The 27,991-nt window shown below is 46.7% G+C and overlaps 1 protein-coding gene across 2 annotated transcripts in view; it reads right to left on the bottom strand.

Moving 5' to 3' along the window:
* MX1 (MX dynamin like GTPase 1) overlaps nucleotides 1–22,447 on the bottom strand; it is a 37,636-nt gene extending 15,189 nt beyond the window's left edge. Inside the window, exons 1-8 of one of the 2 annotated variants that reach the window (XM_058523138.1) lie at nucleotides 22,399–22,447; nucleotides 15,857–15,932; nucleotides 14,986–15,111; nucleotides 9,597–9,789; nucleotides 8,142–8,279; nucleotides 4,878–5,032; nucleotides 4,033–4,171; nucleotides 1,937–2,135 (exon numbers count right to left, since the gene is read on the bottom strand). In XM_058523138.1, the coding sequence (XP_058379121.1) occupies nucleotides 1,937–2,135; nucleotides 4,033–4,171; nucleotides 4,878–5,032; nucleotides 8,142–8,279; nucleotides 9,597–9,789; nucleotides 14,986–15,090 (929 nt within the window). In that variant the 5' untranslated portion in view covers nucleotides 15,091–15,111; nucleotides 15,857–15,932; nucleotides 22,399–22,447. Of the gene's footprint in view, nucleotides 1–1,936; nucleotides 2,136–4,032; nucleotides 4,172–4,877; nucleotides 5,033–8,141; nucleotides 8,280–9,596; nucleotides 9,790–14,985; nucleotides 15,112–15,856; nucleotides 15,933–20,490; nucleotides 21,841–22,398 lie in introns of those variants that run through there. The other variant, XM_058523139.1, reaches the window with a different exon arrangement.
* Nucleotides 22,448–27,991: the final 5,544 nt, after the last annotated feature.

Genomic DNA, 27,991 nt, shown 5'->3' with positions numbered 1-27,991 from the left:
AAAGGACTTTTTAGGACAAAAGGCAGCAGAGAAGCATGAGTTTTCATGCCCATTTACAAGAGCACACTCACACCTAAGTTTCAGTTTCCACACCGACCAATTTTTAAAAATTGTGGTAAAATATACATAACATAAAATGTACCATTTTAACCATCTTCAAGTGCACAGTTCAGTGGTAATAGGTACATTCACATTGTTGTGCAACCATCACCACCATCCATCTCCAGAACATTTTCATCTTCCCAAACTGAAACTGTCCCCATTAAATACTAACTCCCCACCCCACTCCCCCAGCCCCTGGCACCTACCCTGCCACTTTCTGTCTCAATGAATTTGACTCCTCTAGGGACCCTCATACAAGTGGTATCATACAGTATTTGTCCTTTTGTGACTGGCTTACTTCACTCAGCATAGTGTCCTCAAGGTTCATCCGTGTTCTAGCATATGTCAGAATGTCCTTTCTTTTTAGGGCTGAATAATATTCTACTGTATGGCTAGACCACACTTTGTTTGTCCATTCATCTGTCAGTGGACACCTGGGTTGCTTCCATTGTGAATAATGCTGCTATGACCATGCACGTACAAGTATCTGTTCTGAATTATACATCTCTGCAGGCTTCTGGGAGAACTGAATGTAATAATGTGTACAGAGTACACGCATCTCCACCTACATACACACGTGTGTACACAAGTTCTCAGTGAACGTGTCACCTTCCTCTTAACATCTTATAAGCACATTTTTATTGGCATCTTATTGGCACAGCACTCTAATGTTTACAAACACTGTGATCACTTCCTCTGGTTTGTTTATATAAATAAGTCAACATTTAGATTGTTCCAAATTTTCACGATTACAAACAAATCTGTGCTGTACCTCCTTTAGCAGATATCACCACACTTACCTCTGATTACTTTCCTGGGTGGAATTCTCAAAAGTGGAGCCCTAACCCATGGGGATGTGCCTGTTCAAGACTCGTTCACCTGTTACCAAAGCACCACGAGGGGGTCGTGCTGGCACACGCTCCCAGCAGCAGGGGCTGAAAGCCACACTCCTCCTCTCCCACCTACTCTCCATCTCATTATTTTAAGTCTAACCAATTTATCAGTCTTTTCCTTCTTAAAAAATTTCACTTTGGCATTAAGTTTAAAAAGGTCTTTATCCTGGGACTATAAACTCTCCATCTATATTTTCTTCTGGGATGCTTATGGATTCTTTCTTATACTTAATTTTAAACTTCAACTGATATTTATGTTGGTAATAACATGATAAGTAAGGGTGTTTACAATTTAATTTTTGTCCAAATATTAATCATCTCAATGCCACTGATTGATAATCAAACCGATGTAGCCCATGGATTTGAAACACCACATGTATCACATATTAATATCTGTATCTCGGTCTGTTTCTGGGCTTTCTACTTTTTTCTATACTGTTGTATTTTTGTTTTTATTCTGGTTCCAGCACCATACTATTTAAATTATTTTAGAAGCTGCCTCTTTATTTTGATTATTTTAAAATTTATTATTTTTATTTATTTAATTTATTATTATTTTTTTTGGTGAGGAAGATTTGGCCCTGAGCTAACATCCGTGTCAATCTTCCTCTGTTTTGTATGTGGGACGATGCCACAGCATGGCTTGATGAGTGGTGTGTATGTCCACGACCGGGATCCAAACCCACGATCTCTGGGCCGCCCAAGTGGAGCACGTGGACTTAACCACCATGCCACTGGGCCGGCCCCTGATTTCTTTAAATTTATTTTTGGCAATACTTTGTGAATTCCTTTTTTGTTCATCCAGGCAAATTCCATAGTCATTGTCAAGGAACAAACACACTCACGCGCATAGTCTGAATATCTGTTTTCGGACATTTTCCTTAGCAAGGACGGAGGTCCTTAGTTTTGGTTTATTCTCAGGAACACACAGCCAGGCGTACCTGAAATGTGGGTGGTCCTCAAAGAAGGCCTTCTCTCTCTGCAGAGCCTCAGCCAGGCTCAGCCGGTCCTGGATGTCCTGCTGGCCCCGGCACTTGACCATCATATAGCCCTTCTTCAGGTGGTAGACGAGGTTTTGTACCACGTCCACTACCTGCTCTTCAGTGCCTCTGTCCACGAGGTCAGGCTTTGTCAAGATTCCTGAGAGCCAGAGGCTTTCAATTAGAGAAGGCTTACAGCTTCACAGGAGTGAGAAGTGCAGGACAGCTCACTCACGCAGGGGAGGGGAGTCCCCCGGCCACCGGCTTTCTCCCACCCTTATGAGGGCAGACAATAGTCCTTGCAGAACCAAGGTGTGAGGTGCAGCCCCTTTCCAGTGAGGGAACTGCAGAAGACAGTGTGCCCCCCATCAGCAGCCAAGGGGGCTCTTCTCGAGCTCACTTCACCCTGGTCTCAGCCCGCATGCCTAGGAGACAGCAGCATGTAATCTTTTTTTTCTCCTTCTGCCCAATGGAAGAGTTCATTCTCTATTGCAGTGGCTCTCAAACTTCCCTGTGCAGCAGAACCACCCGAGGTGAGTCTTAAAATGCAGAGTCTCAGGTCCTGCCCCAGAGATTCTGATTCAGGTTTGGTGGGATCAAGGGACTTGCATTTCTAAAAATTCTCCAGTTAGCTCTGGTGCGGGTGGGGCCTGGCCCACACTTTGAGAAGCAAAGTTCCGGCCAGGACCAGCTACATCATTTGCGGGGCCCACTGCAAAATGAAAATGCAGAGCCCCTCATTCAAATATTGAGCACGGCAAGGCAGCAGCAGCATTAAACCAAGCGTGGGCCCCTCTGTGGATGGGGCCCTGGGTGACTGCCCAGCTTGCACACTGTGAAGCCAGCCCAGGCCTAACCCTGAGGTTTACAGTGCCCACTAGCACCTGCTGCCCTGGCCGAGAGAGTCCCATCCTGGGCATGGCAGGAAGCAGAACAAGCAAAGAATGAAAGCCGACCACTCAGGATGCTGGAGCAGGAAGGAGGAAGAGGGCCAGGTCCTGCAGCACCACTGAGCACTGCTGCAGAGGTGGGCTGCCTCTGCCTAAACTTCTTGTTACGTGTGAAAAGAAATCGTCATTTCTTCCAGCCACTGTACCTAGGTTCTCTGCTACTTACAGCCAAACATATTCTTTTTTTTTTTTTTAACATAAAACTTACCATTTTAACCATTTATAGGTGTACAGTTCAGTGGCATTAAGCACATTCACATTGCTGTGCTACCATCACCACCATCCATCTCCAGAACTTTCCATCTTCCTCAACTGAGACTCTGTCCCCAGTGAACACTAACTCCTCATTCCTCCTCCCCCTAGCCCCTGGCACCCACCCTTTTAATTCCTGTCTCTATGAATTTGACCCCTCTGGGGATCTCATGTAAGTGGAATCATACAGTATCTGTCCCTTTGCAATGGCTTGTTTCACTGAGCGTAATGCCCTTAAGGTTCATTTATGTTGTAGCATGCATTGGAATGTCCTTCCTTTTTTTTTTAAATTTTTATTTATTTATTTATTTTTTCCCCCAAAGCTCCAGTAGATAGTTGTATGTCATAGCTGCACATCCCTCCAGCCGCTGTATGTGGGACGCAGCCCCAGCATGGCCGGAGAAGCGGTGCGTCGGTGTCCACCTGGGACCTGAACCCGGGCCTCCAGCAGCGGAGCACGCACACTTAACCTCTAAGCCACGGGCCCTGGAATGTCCTTCCTTTTTAAGGCTGAATAATATTCCACTGTACGGATACACCACATTTTGTTTATCCATTCATCTGTTGTGCATGCTTACACTGCCTCTACCTCAAAATTATTGTTAAATGATAAAATTGCTTTCTGAGTTTGCCCTGCCCCGTGAACCCACCACGCCTTTTATAAGCAGATAGACAAGGATTACTATAAGCCAACTTGTGGCCAACAAGAGTCAAACGTGGCCCATTTCATCTGGCCTCAAGGCTGGGTGCAGGCCCCCGACCCTGCGTGTGTGACAAGAAATACCCACTTGGATTCAAAGGACGCTTTCGTACTACTGGACCACCGGCCATTGTTAGGTTCTTCCCTCTCCTTACCGATGGTCCTGTCTCCTTCGGGGTCCACCTCCTGAGCCATGCTCAGCGCCTCCGTGGTGGCGATGTCCACATTACAGGGGACCACCACCAAGTTGATCGTCTCCTGCTTGCTGATGTACTTCTTGATGAGGGCCTTGATCTGCAAGAAAACGAGAGGAGCCTTGTGAACATTCCAAACGGGAATGAGAGTTGAGACAGGTCCTGACTTTGCATTTGCTTCAGGCCCCCAGAGTCCCCGGGGGTATTTCCCCAAAAGAAGTAACTACGGAGAAATGAGCCCACAACACAAGCCTGGTGGCAATTCCCAAGCCAGAGTTATGAGAAACTAAATCTCTGTGGCAGAAACAGAGCTCTGGGGTCAGGGAAAACCATGAGGTTTCAGCTCATTAACTATCTCCTAAGACCACAAATCTGATGGTCACCATGAAAAACAGGATGCCCAAAGAATGACTTGACTCTTTCTTAAATCTTCAATCCATAGGGCAAGATTCACTGATACAGAAATATCATTATACTTGCTTCTAATGCTCTCTCTTCCCACATAAAACCTCTTCTGGATACATAGCAGTTCAGATATGCCGCCAAACGTAACTATATTCAAAAAGGAGTCACTGTATAAAACACTAAACACACAGAAAACGCATTTCCAGCTTTGCCTGTTTATCTCTCTCTCTCCAGAGAAACTTCCATCCAACTTGGTGGAGACAGTGACCACTGTGCTCTCCAAATTCCCCTCTCAATACCTCCTAATAGCTGCTCTTCAAACTCAGCCCTGAACTCACTGCTGCTCTAATGCAGCCCCCTTGACCCCGAGGCCAAAGTCATGATGGAGCCTGAAGTTTCACCTGACGTCCGATGTCGGCTGGCTGATTGCCCATAGCCACTCTGGCGATCCCAGGAAGGTCTATCAGGGTCAGATCTGGGACATAAGAGGAGCTGATCTCCAGAGTGATTAGTTCATGACTGATTCCCATTCCTTCCCCAGCGATGAAATTCTGGGCTAGAGGAGAGAAAAAAAGGAAAAACTGAATAGAGCTTAGGATGGAACTCTCATTACAGCAAATCCTCTGACAGCACCTTCTACACACTGTGATCCATGGATAAAGGCATATTTGGAGCAGATTCACTTTTCTGGAGCCTCAAAGGATGACTCCCCGCTGGTGGCCACAACAGTCTGCAGACCCAGTGGAAACATCTCTAAAGATGACACCAGCCTGTACAGGTCCAAAGCTCAGCAGAGCCCAGAAGTTGTTTCTAGTGTCACATCTAAATCTTTCCCATTGATGTATTAAGAAATTAACAAGGAAGTAAAATTAAAACAAATAAAAATACACGAGGATTCCTAAAACATGACCTGGAAAATTACAGGGGGGAACATGCTTGTTTCAGGCAAGACGAGCATCAGCTGTTGGTAGTTCATTAAGGGATTTCATTTTGCTCCTTAATAATGAAAATTTAAAGATATGAATTTATTTCATCAAATTGTTAGCCAACACCACCTTACTTCCTTCTATATCCAGAATGTATTTTTGTTCTATACCAGTCAAGAACCTAGAATGGAAACAATAACAACGATGGTATATGTGGCATAATCTTCTAATTGTTCTCACAATATCCATTTACTGGAGATGTGGTCATGAGATTAAGTCTGGCCCATGGGATAGATGTGAAAATGTTATCCACAACTTACAGAAAATGTGCTTAGGGCCAGCCCCGTGGCTTAGCGGTCAAGTGCGCGCGCTCCGCTGCTGTCAGCCCGGGGTTCGGATCCCGGGCGCACACCAATGCACCGCTTCTCCGGCCATGCTGAGGCCGCGTCCCACATACAGCAACTAGAAGGATGTGCAGCTATGACATACAACTATCTACTGGGGCTATGGGGAGAAAAATAAATAAATAAATAAAATTATATTATAAAAAAAAAAAAAAGGAAAATCTGCTCAAAAGGCAGGGATATGCCCTTTGCCAATGTCCAGCTGGCTGGAACGTGGACTTGCTGACTAAATCATGAGGGGGCCTTGGAGCAGAGACCACAGAGAATGGAGAAAAAAGACAGGAGTCTCGGTTCCTGATACTGGAACCCCCAAACCAGCTTTGGTCTGCCCACCTCCAGACTTCTACATGAGAGAGAAATAAAACTGATACATTGTTTAAGCCACTGTGTTAGGAACTTGCTTGCACAAATGCCTTGATGTTTCCTTCCATCCTTGCATGCATGCTGCTTTACAGTGACTTTGCCACTTCTCCTATTGAATGGGACTCTGCCCCTCGAAACTGGGCTTGATCGTGTGACTTTCTTTGGCTAAGACATCACAAAATGTATTCCAGTAGAGACTGAAAAGTGTTTATGCATCGGGGCTTGCTCTCTCTCTTGCTGCTGGGAACCCTTCCACCACCGTGTCAAAGAGCCCAGCCTAGGGGACGGCCCCGTGCTTAGTGGTTAAGTGCGCGCACTCCGCTACTGGTGGCCCAGGTTCGGATCCCGGGCGCACACTAAGGCACCGCTTCTCCGGCCATGCTGAGGCCACGTCCCACGTACAGCAACTAGAAGGATGTGCAACTAGGACATACAACTATCTACTGGGGCTTTGCGGGGGAAAAAAAAACAAGGAGGAGGATTGGCAATAGACGTTAGCTCAGAGCTGGTCTTCCTCAGCAAAAAGAGGAGGATTAGCATGGATGTTAGCTCAGGGCTGATCTTCCTCCCCAAAAAAAAAAAAAAAAAAAAAGAGCCCAGCCTAGCCTCCTGGAGGATAACAGATCACAGGGAGAGAAGGCTTGGTCATTCCAGCCAGGGGTTTGGATATGTGACCCAGGCCATCCTAGACTGTTGGCCCCAGTGCAGCCAGCCCAGAGGAAAAGAAGTGCCCAGCTGATGCACTGAACCTCAAGAAATGAACAGTTCCAAGCTATTAGGTTTCGAGATCAGTTTGTTACACAGCAAGGGCTGACTGATACACACAGTGATTTTGAATTTTCTGACCCAGGCAGCCAACCTAATCCCAACAAACACACAATAACATTTTGACTCTAACATTATCGAATTTCTGCAAAACAGTCAGTGAATGCTCATTAGTGCTTCTACCTTTATAAAAGTCAAGCCCATTCTTTCCTACTGCTGAGTATCAGTTCATGCCACTTTTGTGCCTTCCCCAAATGGTGGAAACTTAATTGTGTGACATGCTAGGAAGAAATTAAAGGAAGAAGTTATTCATTCATCTCATTCACACTTGGCAGCAACTAACTGTGTCACTGCTTTGTCCTTATCTACTTCAAGTCTTATTTCTCCTTTTGGATGCTTCAAATTGATAAAATGATCTCTGTGGTCTGCATTTATTGAGACCTGCCATAAATTAGCCTGAATTAGGATTATGCAAACACGTGCATTCTGCTCTTGGAGGAAAAGGCCCACTGCTTCTGAATAGCTTTAGTGGTGATCCAGTCAGCATTGTGGAAGGCCTTTTTACCAGGTTAACAGGGGATGGGGGTCCCTGGTCCCACACTCCAACTCTTCTTCCATCAGATCTGTGGAGTGGGGAAGCCCTTGAATAAGGGACAGATACTCCGTATTTGGAGGCAAGCTTTAAGTTTTAAAATTCACATTATTCTCAGATACTTACTTACATACTAAGAAATAAATGACTGAGGTCAGATTCTGTCCAAAGCACTGGTCTTAATGAGGGTAAAAGAAGAGAAAATACAAGGGAGCTGAGGGCCTGATGTAGAGGAGGTGGGCAGGGAGGGAGAGAGGGAAGGATGGAGTGAGGGAGGGATGGAAGGGGGGAAGGATGGAAGGAGGGAGGGAAGGATGGATGGAGGGAAGGATAGAAGGAGGGAAGGATAGAAGGAGGGAAGGATGGAAAGAGGAAGGGAAGGATGGAAGGAGGGGGGGAAGGATGGAAGGAGGGAGGGAAGGATGGAAGGAGGGAGTGAAGGAAGGAGGGAGGGAGTGAGTGAGAGAGGGAGGGAGGGAGGGAGGGAGAGTTCCCAAGGGAACTGGACAGGCTCAGAGAGGGGAGAGTGGAAACAGTGACAGGCAGACCCTGCCCACTTCACACTGTTTGACCAGACACCCAAATAGGTGATGACGTAGGAACACGGGGACTTACCTTTTCTGACTTCCTCTTCCACCTTTGAAGCCTCTGAAATCTCAGTGTCGATATCGCGGTAATTGATTTTGCCTTTCCATTCATCTTCATTCATAAGTCTTTTCAGTTTCAGCACCAGAGGACATCTTGTCACAATACCTAGGAGGCCACGTCCACATCAGTTCTATACTCTGCTCTTAGAAGTCCTATATGGTGGCCTCAGACTAGTGGTTCTCAAACTTTTATATAATCATCTGGGGAGATTGCCAAAACTGGAAACTTTCTGGTCTCACCCTCTGATACTCTGATGCACTATGTCCGGGGGAGCCTCAGGAATATGCATTTTGAATGTGCATCCCAGGTGGTTTTTTGCTCTCCAATGCTTGAAAGCAACCACTTTAGGCTTCTTGCTTCATCTCAGTGTTTTGCCATCAGTTGAGGTGGCAAATCGCAGTGGAAACCCCCAAACAGGTGCAAACACCCTACACTACTTCCCAGTATACACACTCCACTCTCAACAGGAAGGTGTACTGCTCCTCCCAGGCCACCTTACCACAAACCCCCTCCTGGAAACTCTTTCCAAATCCCACCAACCTTCCACATCCAACCTGATTTCAAGACCCATCTCAGGTCTGCCCTCTTCCCTTGAGCCCTCATGGATCCTTGGCCTTGTAGTTCAAACAGCACCACTAACCAGAGCACCAATCTTTACCTCCCAGATGGATGGTCACCTTGTGGGAAGGGACTCAGGAAAGACACCCACATGCACATAGTTCTGGGTTGGGGACCCAAGTGCATTTACTCAGCCCTTCCACAAAGTGCATGTTACATACAATCCACACAAAAATGTGCAATGAGAGGGTGTTATGGACTGAATTGTGTCCCCCCCAAATTCATATTTTGAAGCCCTAATCCCCAATATGGCTGTATTTGGAGACAGAGCCTTTCTTTAAAGAGGTAGTTAAGGTTAAGTGGGGTCATGAGAGTGGGGCCCTAACCAATGTGACTGGCATCCTTATAAAAAGTGGAGAAGACACCAGACATGTGCACACACACAAAAAAGGCCACACTAGGACACAAGGAGAAGGCGGCCGTCTGTAAGCCGAGGAGGGAGGCCTCAGGAGAAACCAGCCCTGCTGACACCTTGATCTTGGACATTCCACCTCCAGAACTGTGAGAAATAAATTTCTGTCTTTTAATCCCCCCAGTCTGTGGTACAGTCATGTGTTGCTTAATGACGGGGACACATTTTGAGAAATGCATTGTTAGGCAATTTTGTCATTGTGTGAACATCATGGGCGGGTACTTACACAAATCTAGATGGTATAGCCTACTACACACCTAGGCTATACGGCATTAATCTTATGGGACCACCATCATATGTGCAGTCCATCATTGACTGAAACGTCATTATGCAGCACATGCACGTACTTTTATGGCAGTCCAAGCTGACTAATTCAGAGGGCAAGTTCTTACCGCTGCCTCTGGGAAGGGCAACCCCTGACAGAGCCTCCAGCACAGAGCTCTTGCCCGAGCTCTGGTCTCCTATGACAGCGATGGCAGGCAGGGCCAGGTCCTGCTCTACGCCCAGGGCCCGCAGGGAGTCAATGAGGTCAATGCAAGGGCGCACTTTCTCCTCGTACTGGCTACACAGGTTGTTTTCGATGCTCTAGAGAAAGCAGAATGGGAGAATTCTGTCATGGCCTGCACATCATGTTCCATCAAAGATGGACAACTTCCAACAACCTAATATACAGGTTATTAGAGTTCTCAAAAGAGAGTGGGAGAGGAACAGAAAACAATATTTGAAGATATAATAGGTAAAATTTTCCCAAACTTAATGAAAACTATTAACTCAAAGATCCAAGAAGCTCAATGAACCCCAAAGCATAAGAAATATAAAGTAAACTACATCAAGGCATATTATAGTCAAACAGCTCAAAGCCAGTGATAAAGAGAAAATGTTTAAAGCAGCCAGAGAACAGGTTACATATAAAGGAACAAAGATGAGATTTACAGCAAATTTCTCATCAGAAACAATGCAAGTGAGAATACAGTGGAGCAACCTTTTTAAAGTACTGAAAAATATCAACCTAGAATTCTATACCCAGCAAAAATATCTTTTAAATTAATGAAGGAGAGTAAAGACTTTTTCAGACATAAAAAAGTGAACAAATTCATCACCAGCAGACCTGCACTACAGAAAATGCTAAAGAAGTCCTTCTGGCAGAAGGAAAACGAGACTGAATGGAAATCTTAATCTACACAAAGGAATCTACACCAGAAATGCTAACTACTATACTTTTTAAATTACTGACATATCTTTAAAAGATATTTGACTGTTTGAACAAAAATAATAACAATGCATTGTGGGGTTTATGATATAGGCAAAATTAAAATTCATGACAGACACAGCATGAAGCCAGAGAGGGAAGAAATGAAAGCTTGTTCCTGTATTAAGAGCGTTCTTGTATTAAACATGAAGTAGTATGATATCACTTGAAGGTAGACTTGATAAGTTAAAGATGCATAAAATAAACCCTAAAATAGTTATATTTAATAAGTCAACAAAGGAGATAAATTGGAATCATAAAAAAAACTTGATTAATTCACAGGAAGGCAGAAAAAGAGGAAAGGAGAAGTGAAGAACAGATAGGACAAATAGAAAACAAATAGCAGAATGATCTTCTCAAACCTAATTATATTGACAATCACAGTAGAGTCTACGTGTCACCCAATGACAAGGATATGTTCTGAGAAATGCATTGTTAGGTGATTTCATCTTTGTGCAAACATCATAGAGCATACTTACACAAACCTAGATGGTGTAGCCTACTACACACTGAGGCTATATGGTACTAATCTTATGAGACCATTGTTGTATATACAGTCTGTCGTTGACCAAAAAGTCACCATGTAGCACATGACTATAAATATAAATGGTCAGGAAGAACAAAGTTTAAGGGCTAACATTATCTGATTTCAATAATTATTATAAATCTGCAGTAACCAAAACAATGTGATGTTGGTGTAAAAATGGAGAAAGAGACCAATGGAACAGAATACACATTCCAGAAATAAACCAATACATATATGAACAACAGATTTTTGACAAAAGTGCAAGGACAACGCAGTGGATAAAGGATAAGCTTTTCAAGAAATGGTACTGGGACAACTGAATATCTATATGCAAAAAAAAAAAAATGAACTTGTATCTACATTTCACACCATATACAAAAACTAACTCACAATGGATCATAGACTTCAATGCAAAACCTAAAACTATGAAACTTTTAGAAGAAAACATAGGAAAAAATTATTGTCACTGTGGGTTAGGCAATAGCCTACGTACCCCATAGCAACCATGTGTCTTCGGCCCCTTGCTGGGCAGGATGCCAACCATCGGTATTGTAACTGTTTGCCTCAAAGAACATCACATTCTGAGGGAACACAAAGCCCTTCTATGTGAGCTGCTGATCCTTGCAATGCTGGCCATGCAAGGATAGTCCCTCTTGGCAAGCATGTAGACTTTTGTTCCCCTGCCTGCATAAGCAACCCCCTCTCTGTTTATGGTAACGGGTGCAGGTGCACAATTCCGTCCAGCCGGCCGCCAGTGGACATTCCCCGTAAGTAAGACCCAGTAAACCCTTACATCTCGTATGCTGTCTCCAAGTCTTCTCTTCGGTCTTTTCACAACCTATCCCACACTGCTTGTGCAACTGGGCGTGCAGCCAGACATACAGTGAGAAGATATTTATATTTGGGGCCCGGTAAGTCTTTGTTGTGAGGGGTTGTCCTGTGCACTGTAGGAGGTTTAGCAGATTCCCTGGCCTTATTCACTATTCATGATTCCACCTGAGTTGTGACAACCAAAACGTCCCCAGACATTGCCACATGTTCCAAGGGCAAAACTGCCTCCACTTGAGAACCACTGCCTTACAGAATGCACAGTACAAAATTTCATATACGGGGAACGTGGACAAATTTCAGCAGAGAAGGGGGTGCACACTGCCAAGGATGCCCTTGACCAAACTTTAGTGGGGCTCCTTTGAACCCTCTTCTCTACCAGGTCTCTCCTCGGCCTGACTTAGCAAAGAATCCTGCTCAGCCAGTTCGTCCAGCATCCCCTCACGTTTGATAGCTAATCAAGTTCCTTCCCCCACGCCCCCATCCTAATCATGTTCCTCTTAGTAATTCTTCTTCCTCTCCCTTGCCCTGTCCACTGGCTATAAATCCCCACTTGGCCTTGTATTCCATGTTGAGCTCAACCTGTCTCCTCTCTTGCAATAGTCCTGAATAAAATCCTCCTTGCCATTTTTTAACAAGTGCTTGGAGTAATTTTTCTCTATGACAACAGTTAAGAAAGGTTTGGAGGTGCTGGCCCAGTGGCATAGTGGTTAAGTTCAGCATGCTCTGCTTCGGCGGCCCAGTTCAGTTCCCAGGCGTGGACCTACACCACTCGTCAGCCATGCGGTGGTGGTGACCCACATGCAAAATAGAGAAAGACTGGCCACAGATGTTAGCTCAGGGCTAATCTTTCTCATGCAAAAAAAAAAGAGGAAGATTGGCAACACATGTTAGCTCAGGGGGAATCTTCTTCATCAAAAAAAGAAAGGTTTGGAGCACACCTCCACAGGGAAAGCCCTGTGGTGGTGGTGCCAGAAGCCTGGCTGTACCTTTGTACCCATCGGCAGCCTCAGTCTCAACCCTCCTTATGAGTTCTTCTTGTTTTCACTTCTTTATATCACTCATTCACAGGATTTTATAAAACAGGAATAATTAACAAATATGCATGTACCAACCACCTGGGTTAAGAAAACACATATTCCCAGTACTTAAGACACTCTGTATACCCCTCCCCAGTAACCTTCCTCCTATTACCCCTTGTACCCCCAGGGTCCCTCTATCCTGAGGCTTGTGATAACCATGTTCTTGTTCTTCTTTACAGTTTTACCACCAATCCGTCTTTCCCTCAACAATACATTGTTTATTGCTGCCTGTTTGGGAAATTTATATAAAGGGGATCATACCATATATTTCTTCTGTGACTTGATTCTTTGGTTTAACATTGTTTTTTAGACTTGTGGAAATTAATAAAAGAAAGCTCAACTAAATCGGAGTAGGGAAGGACTGTAGGGGGAGCTCTCACACCCTATCACACATTGTCAATTACACCAACCAGGAAGAGAGGAATGTTTGCATCTTGGACAGGAAGTACAACTATTTTACTACTGAAGGAAGATTTCCCTCCCCATCTGGCAACAGCCCAGCCAATGAAGAATGCCACAGCTCAGCCAATGAGAAGCCATTGCCGCCCTAAACTGTCACTTTCCCCCAATGGACTTTCCTTTAGAACAGCCCCTCCCTGTTCCCCCTTTTCCTCTATAAAAGCAGCTCCCTTCCTTTCTTTTCCAGATTTGCCTGTGGTTTGCCATGGCATGCACATCCTGAGTTGCAATTTCTTTGGCTATGCCTGAATAAACTCATTTTGAGATAAAATAATAGACAAATTTGCTTTTTGAGTTGACAGACTCAACCATCTTGAAGCCTGGAGCTCTAGTTCATTCCTTTTCAGACTGCATGAGCATACCACAGTCTGTGTATGCATTCCACCACCCATAGGCACTTGTGTTGATTCCCGGTTTTGCTATTATAAACAATGCTTTATGAACATGGCTCCCAGGGGGTATGCACAAGAGTTTGCATAGCGGTTCTCAAACTTTCACACGAAGTAGAATCACCTGGAGGGCCTGTTAAAACACAGAGGGTGGGCCCTGCCTCTTAATTCAGTAGGTTTCTAATTCACTAGGTCTGGGGGAGGTGTGTGTAGGGGGGTGATCATTTGCATTTCAAACATCATTTGCACTTCAGCATCCCAGGCGATGCTGATGCTGCTGGTCTGGGGACCACACTTTGAGAAGAAAGGTCTACATCTAGAAGTGCAATTGCCAGATCACAAGACACACCCTGTTCAACTTGACTGGAAAAGGCCAAGCTACTTCCAAGCAGGTGGGTGTGAGTAGTGTGAGTTCTTACTGCCCCAGGCCCTGCTGGTTCCATCCAGGCAAGAAACGGACATAGGAGAGAAATGTGGGGGAATGCAAACAGTTATATAGGGTGCTGGAAAGATGGGTAGACCTTCTTACTTTTCTGTCCTTCAACATTGTTTTTAATATTGTTTAACACTGCTTACGAAAATGGAGTCCACTTGAAAGAGACTGATGATCCATGGTTTTAAAACATATAACAGCAACACACTGAGCACTAAGTGCCCAGAAGCTACCTGCATTTGTTCCTCTCAACAGCCACACCGAGTAAACGCTATTATTATTCCCATTTCAGGGATGGAACGCCAGGCTTACAAACCAGGGAGGAATAACCACCCAAGATCATACAGCTGGAAGTGTCAGCACTGGGATCAAAGTCAGGTGGGACTGATTCCAGAAGCCCAGTTTGGTTCCCACCACACTACGTCTAGATTCTGGGAAAAGACACCCTGTGGCTTCCCTGTGATGGAATGTCATAATGACACCTCAGAGGTTTGCTGCTTGAGGCTGAACCACGAGGTAGGCAGGTGATAACACAGTGCTTCTTGGGCCCAGGGCTGGGGCCAATTCCTACCTGAGTCAATCAACATCTGGCCTGGTTTCTCAGACCAAATTTCACCCCAATCAGCGTCAGCAAGGCAAAACATCTGCATACGGCTGCGAGAAGGGCCCCAGCAGAAGGAGTAGAGGATTGTATCCTGCTACGGGAGAGACGAGGAAGCAGGCACTGCTGTATAAAAGGGCAGCCTGCAAATGGACGCCTGCAAATGGACACAGCTCATGTCTACACGGATAGTGATTTTCAGTCAGCAACTTACTGTTTTCTGATTTGTCTTCGCCATATCATCATCTCCATTTAGTAACGGATGCTTGGATGCTGAAGCTGAATCAGGCCCTCTGATTTCCACTTCAGAATGAACCATCTTCTTCCTTTATCTGTCAAGCTTAAAATCAAGCAGATCAGGATTAACATGATTCAGAAGCTAGGTATACGCAGTCATGGAACCAAACCTATGACTAGACACACCGGGACACAGTGTGAGCTCATTAACTCTTTATTGACTGAAAAAGAAAAGGCAGGAGGACTCCAACGAACCAAACGTCAGATGAAGACAAACGCTGTATTCAGCTCAATGGCCTTCAAGAATATACTTCCATACCCTAAAGATTTTTTTTAAACTAAGTATTTCTTGTTATAATTTTAGGGTGAACATCAAAAATTTTTTCACTATAAATTTAAATAGTTGCAAAGGATGCAATTCTGATGCATTTGTTAAATTTACATTTAAAAATAAAATTGTTATAGAACTCTTTCCAATGTAGCTGAGGGAATCTAAACATTATGGGAATTTGAAACCCAAACCAATAGTTTAAAAAAACATATGAACTCCCAGTCTTGTACTCCTTTTGATCCTCAACTTCATATTTTCATTCCATTTCCCCCACATAAGTATATCTTAATGTCATTCATTTTATTTTTGAAAGCATTTAATTGACCACTTTATCATACTTGTCTGTATCCAAAAACTACGTACGCATGTATTTTAAATTCATTTAAAAATCTGTCTGGGACTACAAGTCTCTAAATACTAAACTTTATACATCTAATAATCTTGGATAAAAGTAAATGAAAATATTTCTCCTATGACTTGAAATAAGTGTTATAAAAAATATAAAGCACCTACTTACCTCCAATATATCTTCCTTTTACTTGACAATGGAACGCTGACTAGTTGGACAGAAATGCAGAGCTGTTCTCCACCTCCTTGAAATCATGCAAAACACAGAAATTAGACCAAAACCCGGCTGAATAAATGAGAGTATTCATCCAGATACGTTCCCACTGCTGAAAATGGTGCAAAAGCAGAGGGGATGGGCTCTGAAGCAAAAATGTAGTTCCTGGAATCCTTTTTGTAAATCTTGAATATTTTAACTCTAAGACAGATGGATAGGGCACAGAGCCTTGCTGTAGATTTACTGCTTGAATCAACATTTTCTTTCCTAATGCTCTCTGTGCTTCTTTCCCAGGACCCTCCCCCATGAGTTATCCGATCTTTGTCAATATTGGTGCAGTTGAATGGGCAACTTGGCTAACAACAACCAACCAAGGAGTGACATCAGCATCATGGAGGAGTGAGCTTTCCTTGTAGACTCTCCCGATATGATACAACAAAAATGACATTCCCATGCCAACAAAGGACACTCACACAACACAAAAATGTCTGAGAGACACGCACAGCCGTACATCTGAAGGTGGAGGTGCTGGAAGCCACCGAGGAAGTGGGGAGAAATAAGGAGAAATCCTCCCCGTCCCATCTGATCTGCGACTCCGGGCCCACGCGGCTCCCAGAGAGCGGGGAGGGGCTGCCCTCTGTGGGAAAACCATCACTCTTCAAGTTCTCTCTCAGCCTGAGGGAAATTCCCACATGGAGAAGTCAGAACTGTTGCAGGGGTGCCATCGACACCTGAGCAGCCCAGGAGAGCAGATAGCGAGGGAAGAACGAGAAGCCCCTAGGATCAGGCAGGCAAAAGAGAGAGCCCCTCCCCTCCACACACCTGGCACTTCAGCACAACCAGTTGGGCAGAGCAGCCTCGGATTGCAGTGGGCTCAGAATACACAGCTCTTGACCCCCACCCACTGGCGGCAGGTGGAAACTGCAACCAGATATTTTTAGGATGATGAAAAACAAGCCAACATGGGCAGGAACGACGCAAAAATATATTAAATCTCCCAGCCAGAAGGAAAATGACAAGCACCCAGAAATCAACCCTGAAGGCACAGAAATTTATAACCTAACTGACAGAGAATTCAAAATAGCTATCATAAAAAAGCTCAGGGCCGGCCCCGTGGCTTAGCAGTTAAGTGTGTGCGCTCGGCTGCTGGCGGCCCGGGTTCGGATCCCGGGCGTGCACTGATGCACCGCTTCTCCGGCCATGCTGAGGCCACGTCCCACATACAGCAACTAGAAGGATGTGTAGCTATGACATACAACTATCTACTGGGGCTTTGGGGGGAAAAATAAATAAATAAATAAAATTAAAAAAAAAAAAGCTCAACAAATTACAAGAACATACAGATAGTCAATTCAATGAAATCAGGAATTTCATCACAAAGGAGATCAAAACCATAAAGGAAAACCAATCAGAAACGTTGGAGATGAAAAACACAATGGAGGAGATAAAGGAAAACCTGGAATCTTTAAAAAACAGAGCTGACAACATGGAGGAATGAATTAGCATTATTGAGGATAGGAATGCAGCAATGCCCCAGATAGAGGACAGAGAACTAAGACTAAAATGAAATGAAGAAATTCTGTGAGAAATACCTGACTCTGAGAAATACCTCAATTAGGAAATGCAACATAAGGATTATAGGTATTCCTGAGGGAACAGAGAGGGGAAAAGGAACGGAGAGCTTGTTCAAGGAAATAATAGCTGAGAACTTCCAAAATCTGGGGAAGGAGCTGGAAATACCAGTGAATGAAGCCAATAGATTGCCTAAATATATCAACATGGAAAGACCCGCTCCAAGGCATATAGTAGCAAAGGTGGCAAAAATCAATGACAAAGAAACAATATTAAGGGCAGCTAGGCAAATAAATAAATAAATAAATAGCGTACAAGGGAATTCCCATCAGGCTATCAGCAGATTTCTTGACAGAAACATTACAGGCTAGGAGAGACTGAAATGATATATTGCAGATGACATGATTTTATATATAGAAAACCTTAAAGAATCCACTGGAAAACTATTAGAAATAATCAACAACTACAGCAAAGTTGCAGGGTACAAAATCAACTTACAAAAATCAGTTGCATTTCTATATGCTAATAATGAACTGACAGAAAGAGAACTCAGAAAGATAATCCCATTTACAATCACAACAAAAAGAATAAAATATCTAGGAATAAATTTAACCAAGGAGGTGAAAGACCTATACAATGAAAACTATAAGACATTATTGAAAAAAATCGATGATGACATAAAGAAATGGAAAAATATCCCATGCACGTGGATTGGAAGAATAAACATAGTTAAAATGTCCATATTACCTAAAGCAATCTACAGATTCAATGCAATCCCAATCAGAATCCCAATGACATTCTTCATGGAAATAGAACAAAGAATACTAAAATTCATATGGTGCAACAAAAGACCCCGAATAGCTAAAGCAATCCTGAAAAAAGGAACAAAGCTGGAGGCATCACAATCCCTGACTTCAAAATATACTACAAAGTGATAATAATCAAAACAGCATGGTACTGGTACAAAAACAGACACACAGATCAATGGAACAGAATTGAAAGCCCAGAAATAAAACCACACATATACGGACAGCTCATCTTCCACAAAGGAGCTAAGAACATACAATGGAGAAAGGAAATCTATTCAATAAATGGCGCTGGGAAAACTGGACAGCCACATGCAAAAGAATGAAAGTAGAGCATCTTCTTTTGCCATACACAAAAATTAACTCAAAATGGATCAAAGACCTGAAGGTGATACCTGAAACTATAAAACTCCAGGAAGAAAATATAGGCAGTACACTATTTGACATCAGTCATAAAAGGATGTTTTCAGATGCAATGTCTACTCAAACAAGGGAAACAAAAGAAAAAAAAACAAGTGGGACTTCATCAGATTAAAGAGCTTCTACAAGGCAAATGAAACCAGGATCAAAATGAATAGACAGCGCACCAGCTGGGAGAAAATATTTGCAAATCACATATCCAACAAGGGATTAATCTCTATAATATATAAAGAACTCACACAACTGAACAACAAAAAAACAAACAACTCGATCAAAAAATGGGCAGAGGATATGGACAGATAATTTCCCAAGAAAGATATACAGATGGTCAACAGGCATAGGAAAAGATGTTCAACATCACTAATCATCAGGGAACTGCAAATCAAAACTACACTAGGATACCACCTTACACCCGTTAGAATGGCTATAATCATGAAGACAAAAAACAACAAACGTTGGAGAGGTTGTGGAGAAACGGGAACCCTAATTCACTGCTAGCGGGAATGCAAACTGATGTAGCCTCTATGGAAATCAGTATGGAGATTCCTCAAAAAATTAAATGGAAATACCTTATGATCCAGCTATCCCACTACTGGGTATCTATCCAATGAACTTGAAATCAACAATGCAAAGAGGCTTATGCACCCCTATGTTCATTGCAGCATTGTGTACTATAGCCAAGAAGTGGAAGTAACCCAAGTGTCCCTCATCTGATGAACGGATAAAGAAGATGTGGTATATATACACAATGGAATACTACTCAGCCCTAAAAAAAGACAAAATCGTCCCATTTGCAACAACATGGATGGACCTGGAGGGTATTATGTTAAGCGAAATAAGCCAGACAGAGAAAGACAAACACCACATGATTTCACTCATATGTGGAAGATACACTAACACACAGACAGAGAGAACTGTTTGGTGGTTACCAGGGGCAAGGTGGTTGGTGGGTGGGCACAACGGGAGAAGTGAGGCATTTATATGGTGACTGACAAACAATAATGTACAACTAAAATTTCACGAGGTTATAAAATATTAAGACATCAATAAAAAAAGAAATGGGCTTAAAAAAAAAAAAAAACATGGTTTGGAATCTGTGAATTCTAAAGGGTTGAGGAAAGGCAAAAGTTGAGTCACCCCAGAGGGACACTTCCAGACTCCGGAGCTCACATATGGAGCTCCCTTGGAAGACAACCGTTGCCAAGATGAGCTAGAATCAAAAACACAAGCCATCTACCCTGATAGGAACAGTCAGGAGGCGCAGTAACAGATGACTTTACAGCTACAAAACTCAGATAACAGCACTCTTGAAAAACAAACAAACAAAAACAAAAGGGAGAGAGGGATGCATTCCTTTCTTCATAAAATGGGAGAAAGGTGATTTTGAAAGGTGATCAATTTAAAAGAGTATTTACAGAATTTGGCAATCTGGAAATTTATGTCCTAACCCCCCTCATGCCTTTGGAAAGACTCATGTGCCCAGGGGGTCCCAGGCGGGGGCCCCGAGTTGAAGACCACAGCTGTGTCAGTTGGCCTTACTGCACCCAGCCAGGTAGCATCACTGGTCTCCAAGGCTTGCACCCCCATGACCAGGGGTTCAAGATGAGTCAAAACAAGACTTTGTGAATGTATTCCCTTCCTTTGTTTGTTTTGTAAAATGACATCCCCTAAAAGCAAAACTTGTTGGTTTTCTGTACATCTTAAATGTTTGTACCTTTCTTGGATCATCTTTGAAAATCAGTTTGGATTTCAGGAACAGGGCAATCTCAGCCACTAAAACCAGTTTCTTACTTGTTCATTGTACTCAGCATCCAGCTGCAGTTGTCATGCTGATAGAATATGTTGGCCCAGTGTTGGCCGTGGTACAGTCAAGCAGCGGTGACTATGAGCTCTCAGCCTCAAACTGCTCACAAAATGTCTCACCCGTACCTGCGTTTGCAGACAAGACTGCAGGGAAATTCGAGGTGGGCACACCACCTTAAATCTCTCTCCTTTCCAGCCCTCATCTTCCTGACTATTGCACACCCCCATCGGTCATGGGTGGGGTTACTGTACCGGGCTCTTCTCTCACTCCTAAGGTTGGGGTAGGGAGGGGAGAAACTGCCCAGGTGCAGGGGCTCTTCCCATTCTTGCCCAGGGCAGGTCTGTGTCCCCTCAAGTTCTCACTGTCCGTAGAGGTGGCTGGCTGGCTGCCTCCTCCACTCCAGATTTTAGGGAGTAGTAGTTTGCCTGTGGCTTCCAGAACTGGATGCCGTCTATTAGCAGTGTCACTGGAGAATCCTTGCAGTGGGGGGTGTGGCTGACATCAAACTGCTGCCCAATGGGTTTCCATCCTTGTGGGAAAGCTTCCTCAGCCCAGACGGCATAGAAGAGCAGGGATGGGAGGGGGGATTTAGCGCCCCCCAACCCCTACAAGCACAACCCCTAACCCTGGGATCACCTACAAGCACATCCTAGAGAATGTCTGATTCATAGAGTCTGTAATTTGTCCAACATAATTCAGTCTAGTTTTAAGAATAATCCTTGAAGGATTTAGATTTGCTTTTTCTCCTGAAAGTGTTTTGCCTTCCAAAAGCCCAGTGACATTTAAGTTTTTTACGATTAAAAGGGAAAACATCTTGTACTTTAGACCTAATGCTCGCTACCAAAACACACTGAGTGTCAGGAGGCAGGGAGAAGGGAAGTCAGGAAGAAAATGGGGCGCACGTCCACATGGAAAGGCTGGGGGACTCCCTGCCAGCAGGTCTGTTCCAAAATAGAAAGAGGACACGGTTAGACATTTTAGGAGTTGTTGGGGACTGATAACTGGAGGTTAGCATCACTTGACCCTGCTTCCACCAACTTGATTTAAAATTTGACCAAATAATTCCGAGAATCCCACGTGCACAACTCAGAGGCCACCAGCGGTGGGGAGCACAAATCTCAGCAGTGCCTGGGTTCCTTCTGTCAGTCCCCAGGACTGTCCTACCTCTCTCCATCCCCCCAAACTATGTGTGTCCGGCCCACTCAGTGGCACCCAAGCGCACAAGCTAGGGGGAAGTCGCTGAGTATTTCCCCTTCCGGCCGGAAGAGAGAGGGGTGCAACACGCATGCCTCGTCTCTCCCACCAGCCCCTCCTCCCGTCTGCGCGACTGTGGTACCCAGAACGTCCTCGCCAGGCGGGACCGTTCACTTGGACCTGCCTGTATTTAGCAGGTTCGGTGAAGACCCCTTGTCTCTGCACTTCCAAGGACCCCCCTCCCCCGACTGTTGACTTGTCTGGTTTGCCTCCCTAGCAGAAAATATAAAATGACGTCAAGCGATAGTCGGCGTCTGGGGTGGGCTCGGAGGCCACGCAGCAGTGGATGCGAAACTTTGTGCGCCCCCCCTTAACCGGCTCCCTCAGAGACCCCCAGGGCCCCCATCCCCTCCACCGTGCCACTTCCTCAAGCAGAAAAGCCGTAGGTCTGGGGGGCTGTTTTTGATGAGTCACTCAAGAACCTTGCAAGTAGAATCAAGCGTGCTCTGAGCCCAGCCGACATCGCCATTATTATTATTATTATTGTTATTGTTACTATTATTATTAATTATTACCTAATACTAGCCCCTGCAATGCCCACACCCCGGAGCGCTGGTCTCCGCAGCCAGCCGCCCAAACGCCCCTCTCGGAGCCCCGCTGGCCGGCTGGAGAGTGCGCAGACCCAGGAGCGCGACACTCACCTGTCCCCGCGCAGCGATGAGCGCCGGACGCCCGCCGCTCCTCTGCTTTATACCGCGCGGCGCCGCCCGCCCCCGGCCGCGGGGAAGCGAAACTCAGGGGACGCGAGGGCGGGAGAGCGGAAGGGCCGGTGGGGCAACCGGCCGCAGAAACGAAACCGAACCGCTGCTCGCCCCTGCGCCCCGCGCCCAGCTGCAGCCTCCCCGAGGCGCTCCACGTGTGCGATCCCCACCAGCAGCATCCGCATCCCTGGGAGCTTGAGGGAAATGCAGATTCTCGCCCCCCACCCCCCACCCCTCCCCAGCACACCTGCTGAACCAGAAACTCGGACTCAGGGCCCAGCAACCTGAGTTTTATCAGGCCCTTCTGACGATTCTGGGGGCAGTTTGAGAATCGTTGCTCTAACAGCTTCGAGTCATCCAAAGCTGAACGTAGCGTTGACCCTAGCGGGTCCCTTAACCCCTGGCCTTCTGAACAGATGCACTGATAATTGGGTGTCTTAAATTCCTGCTGGAGGTTCACTGGGGTCATTGGGGCACCAGCAGGGATTCTCAAGCATTCTATGTTAATAGCAGCTCCCCCCTCCCTCCCCCTCCCCAAGCTGACCCACATCATCCTCCTTCCCAATTCTCCTTGTCCATTTCAAGCCCTCCCTGGAGGTTGGCTCATCTGATTTCTCCAGGATGGAAATGGGTGGAAGGTGGGGGCCTGAAGTCACGCAGACACAAGAGCAGCCCTCCCTGTGGGGACTCTGTGCATGGGGAATAACACTTCCCTTTGGAAGGGCCTGGTACCCCACCTCCATTCTCCTTAGCTCAACTCAGAGTCCCTGAAGACAAGCCCCCACCCCACTCAAAGGCCTGGAACCTGCCCCAGCTCCAAGTTCTAGAGTCAGGGAAAGCCTGGGGGGAACCAAATTCAATATGGCTGCACCAAGAGACGAGGAGGAGGCCCCACAGCCAACTCCCTGCCTGGCCCGAAGTCACCTGGCTCTGCAGAGTCCATTGCTGGGGTCTGGGTGATCCCATCCAGGGTGGCCTGGTGGGAGGACACAGGCTCTCCCAGGAATTAGAGAGAAACCTTTGTCGGCTACTCACTCCTCTGGGCTTCAGGTACTTGCAGTTAGGAGGAAGAGTGACATCTTTTCCTGGTGGGCTGTGAGCAGGAGGGGTTAGAGCTTTCTGAAGGAGTAGAAGTGCCCCTGAAATGCAGGGGGAGCTGTGAGCAAGGCATGCGTGGCCCTAATACTCAACTCTGTGGAATGATCCTGCCTCTTCAGACCACAGGAGGCTCTCCCCAGTGACGCATGTTCAGGAATGAATTCAGACAGAGCCATGGGCAAAAGTGAAAACAAGGCGTGGCCACAGCCTGTGCCAGGGCCAGGATGAGGGCAAGGTGAGCGAGGTGGCTGTGGGGCCAGAGTGGAGGAGCCGGGCACTCTCTGTAGGCGTAAGTGCCCTTAAATTTGGTGCCCCCGACACTTCACAAGGCTACCCCTCTCACCTCCCAGCCTGAGACTTTTGGTAGCTCATTGTTTCTACTTTGCAAGTTGTATGGCAGTTCCCTAAAGAGCCCAGGGGCTTGTCTGTGGTGTGATTCAGTAATAAAACAATAATAGCTCATGTGCACTGGGTAATAGTATGTGTTAGGTGCCAGCTTGAGAGAATAACTCGCCTTCACAACCACCCTGTGAGGGGGTAAGATTATCACTTGCACTTTACGCACGAGGAGACTGAGGCTAAGGAGTTAGCTTATTGCTGGGTCCCGTAACTAGGAAGTGGGATAGCTAAGATGGCAGATATAGGTTTTGATCCCTGAGCCTGTGCTCTGTAGCATCTTCTCCCCACACTAAAATTGACAAGATGCGGTTCCTGTCAGGAAGCTCATAGCCTCCCATCTGAATTGCTGACGATTCCTTCTCTCCTCAAGAAATATTGATTACTCTATATTCTACGAAATAAGTTTCAAACTCTTAGCTCTTGAGGACTGTCCTCCAGGCTCAGCATCCCCACTCACCATCCCTGAACGCAGCCAACACCTCTGCTGGCCTGTCCTCCCCCAGGCTTCCGGACACATTTGCCTCCTCTGCCAAGTGCTAACGGGGATGTTCTCTGTCTGTACAGCTGCCCCTGGGAGCTCCTTCCAAACCTGGGTCCTGTCTCTTCCGGCCCCCCATCGCCTTAGCTCTGGCTAAGATGCTCTGGATCTCAGGTGGATGTTCTGGATACTGGGGGATGTGGCCACCTCCTTGATGAAGGTGTCAACTCCACGAAGGCAGGCTGAGGTCTCATCAAGTTTGTATCCCTCCGGTGCCTACCACCTACCGACAGCAGGTGCTCAGTAACCGTGGGCTGAATTTAACTGGACTGATGTGCCCAGCCACCTCGGCCCCTGGGGCTCCCATCACGGCCCGGCCCAGCCCTGTCCACTTACTAGTGTTCCTATCTCCATCAAAACGTATCTGATAAAAACACAGCATCCACACGGATGCATATTAGTGGCCAGACAATCCCACTGACCCCAACCCCTGCTGCCTGTGCAGTCATGGGTGCCCAGGGCTCTCCAGGTCTCCTGGTCTTTGTCCAGCCATCTCACACCTGCCTGGCCTGGCCCAGACTTGCCAGAAGAGCTGAGCTGGTGTTGATGGAAAGCCATGCCTGGCAAGCTTCCAGGCATCCATGCTGTTATGAGAGGTTCGGGGATTCAATCGGAGACGTAAAAGAAACTTTCCACTCCAAACAATTGGACTGAAGGTATATTTTATTATATAGAGGATAGTAAAGGCGATAGTCCACAAACAAATCCAAATAGGTCAAATAATAAGAGGGAAAAAACACCAGCTCAACTGGAAAGGGAAAACATCCACATCGGCTGAGATAGCAGCAGATCCGAATAGGTCATATAATAAGAGGGAAAAACATCAGATGGATCGGAAAGGGAAACACCAGATCAACTGAAGGGAAATGACACAAATCAACCGGAAAGAGAAACACCAGGTTGACGGGAAAGAGAACACATCAGATCAATTACTTCACAGTAAATCAATTACTCACAACATCCACGCCTCACTGCCGGGAGAGTCCTGTCAATCGACACGGCTGGGCAAGGATCACACGTCCTGGGCAAGGCGTCCCTTCCACAGGTGGAACTCTCACCGGGTCTCAGTCTCCAGCAGTTTATATAAGCAGTTACAGAGTTTGCAGAGCAAGCATCTAGTGTTCCCATGCACAAATGGTTATCAGTGGCGTACGTGCACTGAGCCCCTTGGCTAACGTCCCAGCCCAGTAATTGTGTACGTGCATTGTTCTTTTGGTTGTCGTCTTAGCCCGGCACAGATGGCCAGTCCATCCCGTGCTACAATGCTCCAAGAGCCTTGAAATGTTACAACTTGCAACTCTCTCCGTGGGAGAAGGGCCAGTTCCCACCACGCAGAAAGCAGCTTTTATATTTCTTTTTGTGCTGGTGGCTGTAGGTCAATGGAGCGGCCCAACATGGCTGTACTCATGTCAAGACACATGCCTACCTCCAAACAAGTGCACTTGCTTAAACACTGTGTGAAGTGGACAGCACCCCAATTCAGTGCTGCAGGGCACCCCACCGGCAGGGGTGGGAGGGGCGGAGTATTCCAAACTGCTCAGCTTGGTGTGCAGGGCCTGCGTGTGCCCAGCCTCACCTCTCCCCACCCCCATGGCTTGGATGTAACACCCTCCACACTACCCGAACTTCCCCCAGCTCAGGGCTGCTCGTCCTCCTACAAGTGCGGGCCGGGCTTCTTCCCATAACACGGCCTCCCTCCGTCCTTCTCCAGGCCTAGTGGACCTGCTTCCTGGGAGCCCCACGCTCCCCGCCCCGCCCACGGACCATGGCCGCATCACACTGTCTTGGCCTCTGTGAACACCCGTTCTGCCACCAGGCTGTCAGCTGGGCGGGACCAGGTCCGTGGTGTTTGCTGTTGTACTTGAGATCCAGCACAGTTCCTGGTATACAGTGTTTCAATAAATGTTTCTAGAATGAATGAATGAGTGAATGAATGATGAGTCGGAGGACTGGCTCGGCTCTTGCAGACGTGGTCCTCCGGTGACCTCTGGAGAGTGACCCTAAGCCACTCAGTTTCCTTCATTATCTCCTCCCCGCCTCTCCTCCGGATGTCGCGTTTCCCAGTCAAGGCAGGTTTGGTTTCGGTTTCTTTTCTCCGCCTCAGCTCGCAAAAAACGAAAGTCAGGCGGCGCGATTCTCGGTTCTTGAATCCAGGCCTGGGGGAGGAGAAGGGGGCACCCGGAGGAGGAGGGGGCAGTGCCGAGGGGAGGGGGCGGAGCCAAGAGGGGCGGTGCTAAGAGGAGGAGGGGCCGGTGAGGGGCGGGGCCCGGAGGAGCAGGTGCCGGGAGGAGCTGGCAGAGGCCGGGGGAGGCTCTTGGTGTGCCCTGCCACTTGGACGTGGGGCGGAGCCTGGACGCAGTTTTGCCCTTTGGGGTGGGGGAGGGGGGCACGCGGGACTGCGGGGCAGCCCCGGAACCCGCGGGGTAACGTGTCCACGTCTGACGCCGTCCAGGCCAAGGGTCGGGGCAGCGCGCCGTCTGTCCCGCCGGAGCGGGAGTCTAGGGTCCGAGGTCGTTTGCCCCGTTTCGTTTTCTCCGCTGTGCTTGTGACATAGACTCGTGCTTCTCAAAGGGTGGTCCCCGGACCAACAGCATTGGCTTCACCTGGGAGCTGGTTAGCAATGTGGGGTCTGGGGCCATCCCAAGACCATCCCAAATGCAGGACTCAATCTGCGTTTTTAAGAGGATTCTCCAAGTGATTCGTTTGCAATTCAAGCGTGAGAGCCTGGCGCCTGCAGGTTGCTATTTATCTAGTCCTCTAGGTCAAGGCCAGGGTCCAGCTGAGAGCCGTGCCTCCAGGGGACAGATACTGAAAGTCTGGTGGAGCTGAGCTGTTGGCTCTGGGCCCTGGCCTGGTGTACACGTCGCCAAACCCGGCGCAGTCACTGGGGAAGGTCGGTGGCCATTGCAAAATCATTTTTCTAGGATAGGGCCAGCTGTCCCTCTGGCATTCATCTGGTGATCAGCACTTTGTGCAAGTTTATTTTTCGGATAGGAAAGGCGGTAGCACGTGTCACCTGCCTTCCAGGACCTCTCCCAGGGCGTTATGGGAACTGGCCCAACCTGTTCTTTTCCCCACTTCTTCAAATTCCAACCCAGGCTGCTTTGTTCCTCCTCTGCCTACAACTGGGCTCAGTATTTTAGGAAGTGGTGTGCTTGCTTCAGCAGCCCATATATAGTATAGGAAGTGGAGCGACCCCAACACAATATCTCTGTATTAAAAATGTGGTCTCTTGGTTATGGAGCATCCATGGAATATTGACCCTGGCAGGCACTGGCCAATTTCTTTACACACATGATCTCCAATATCGCAAAAGTCAATCAAATAAGAAACAGAGAGGGGTGGGCCTGGTGGTGTAGTAGTTAATTTTGTGTGCTCTGCTTCTGCTGCCTGGGGTTCACAGGTTCGAATCCTGGGCTCGGACCTGTGCACCACACATCAAGCCATGCTGTGTCAGCATCCCACATACAAAATAGAGGAGGATGGGCACGGATGTTA

The sequence above is a fragment of the Diceros bicornis genome, chromosome 27 (genome assembly GCF_020826845.1).
Source record: "Diceros bicornis minor isolate mBicDic1 chromosome 27, mDicBic1.mat.cur, whole genome shotgun sequence".
Lineage (NCBI taxonomy): Eukaryota > Metazoa > Chordata > Mammalia > Perissodactyla > Rhinocerotidae > Diceros > Diceros bicornis.
Note: the sequence above shows the minus strand (reverse complement) of the source record. Positions and strands in the feature narration are given on the sequence as shown.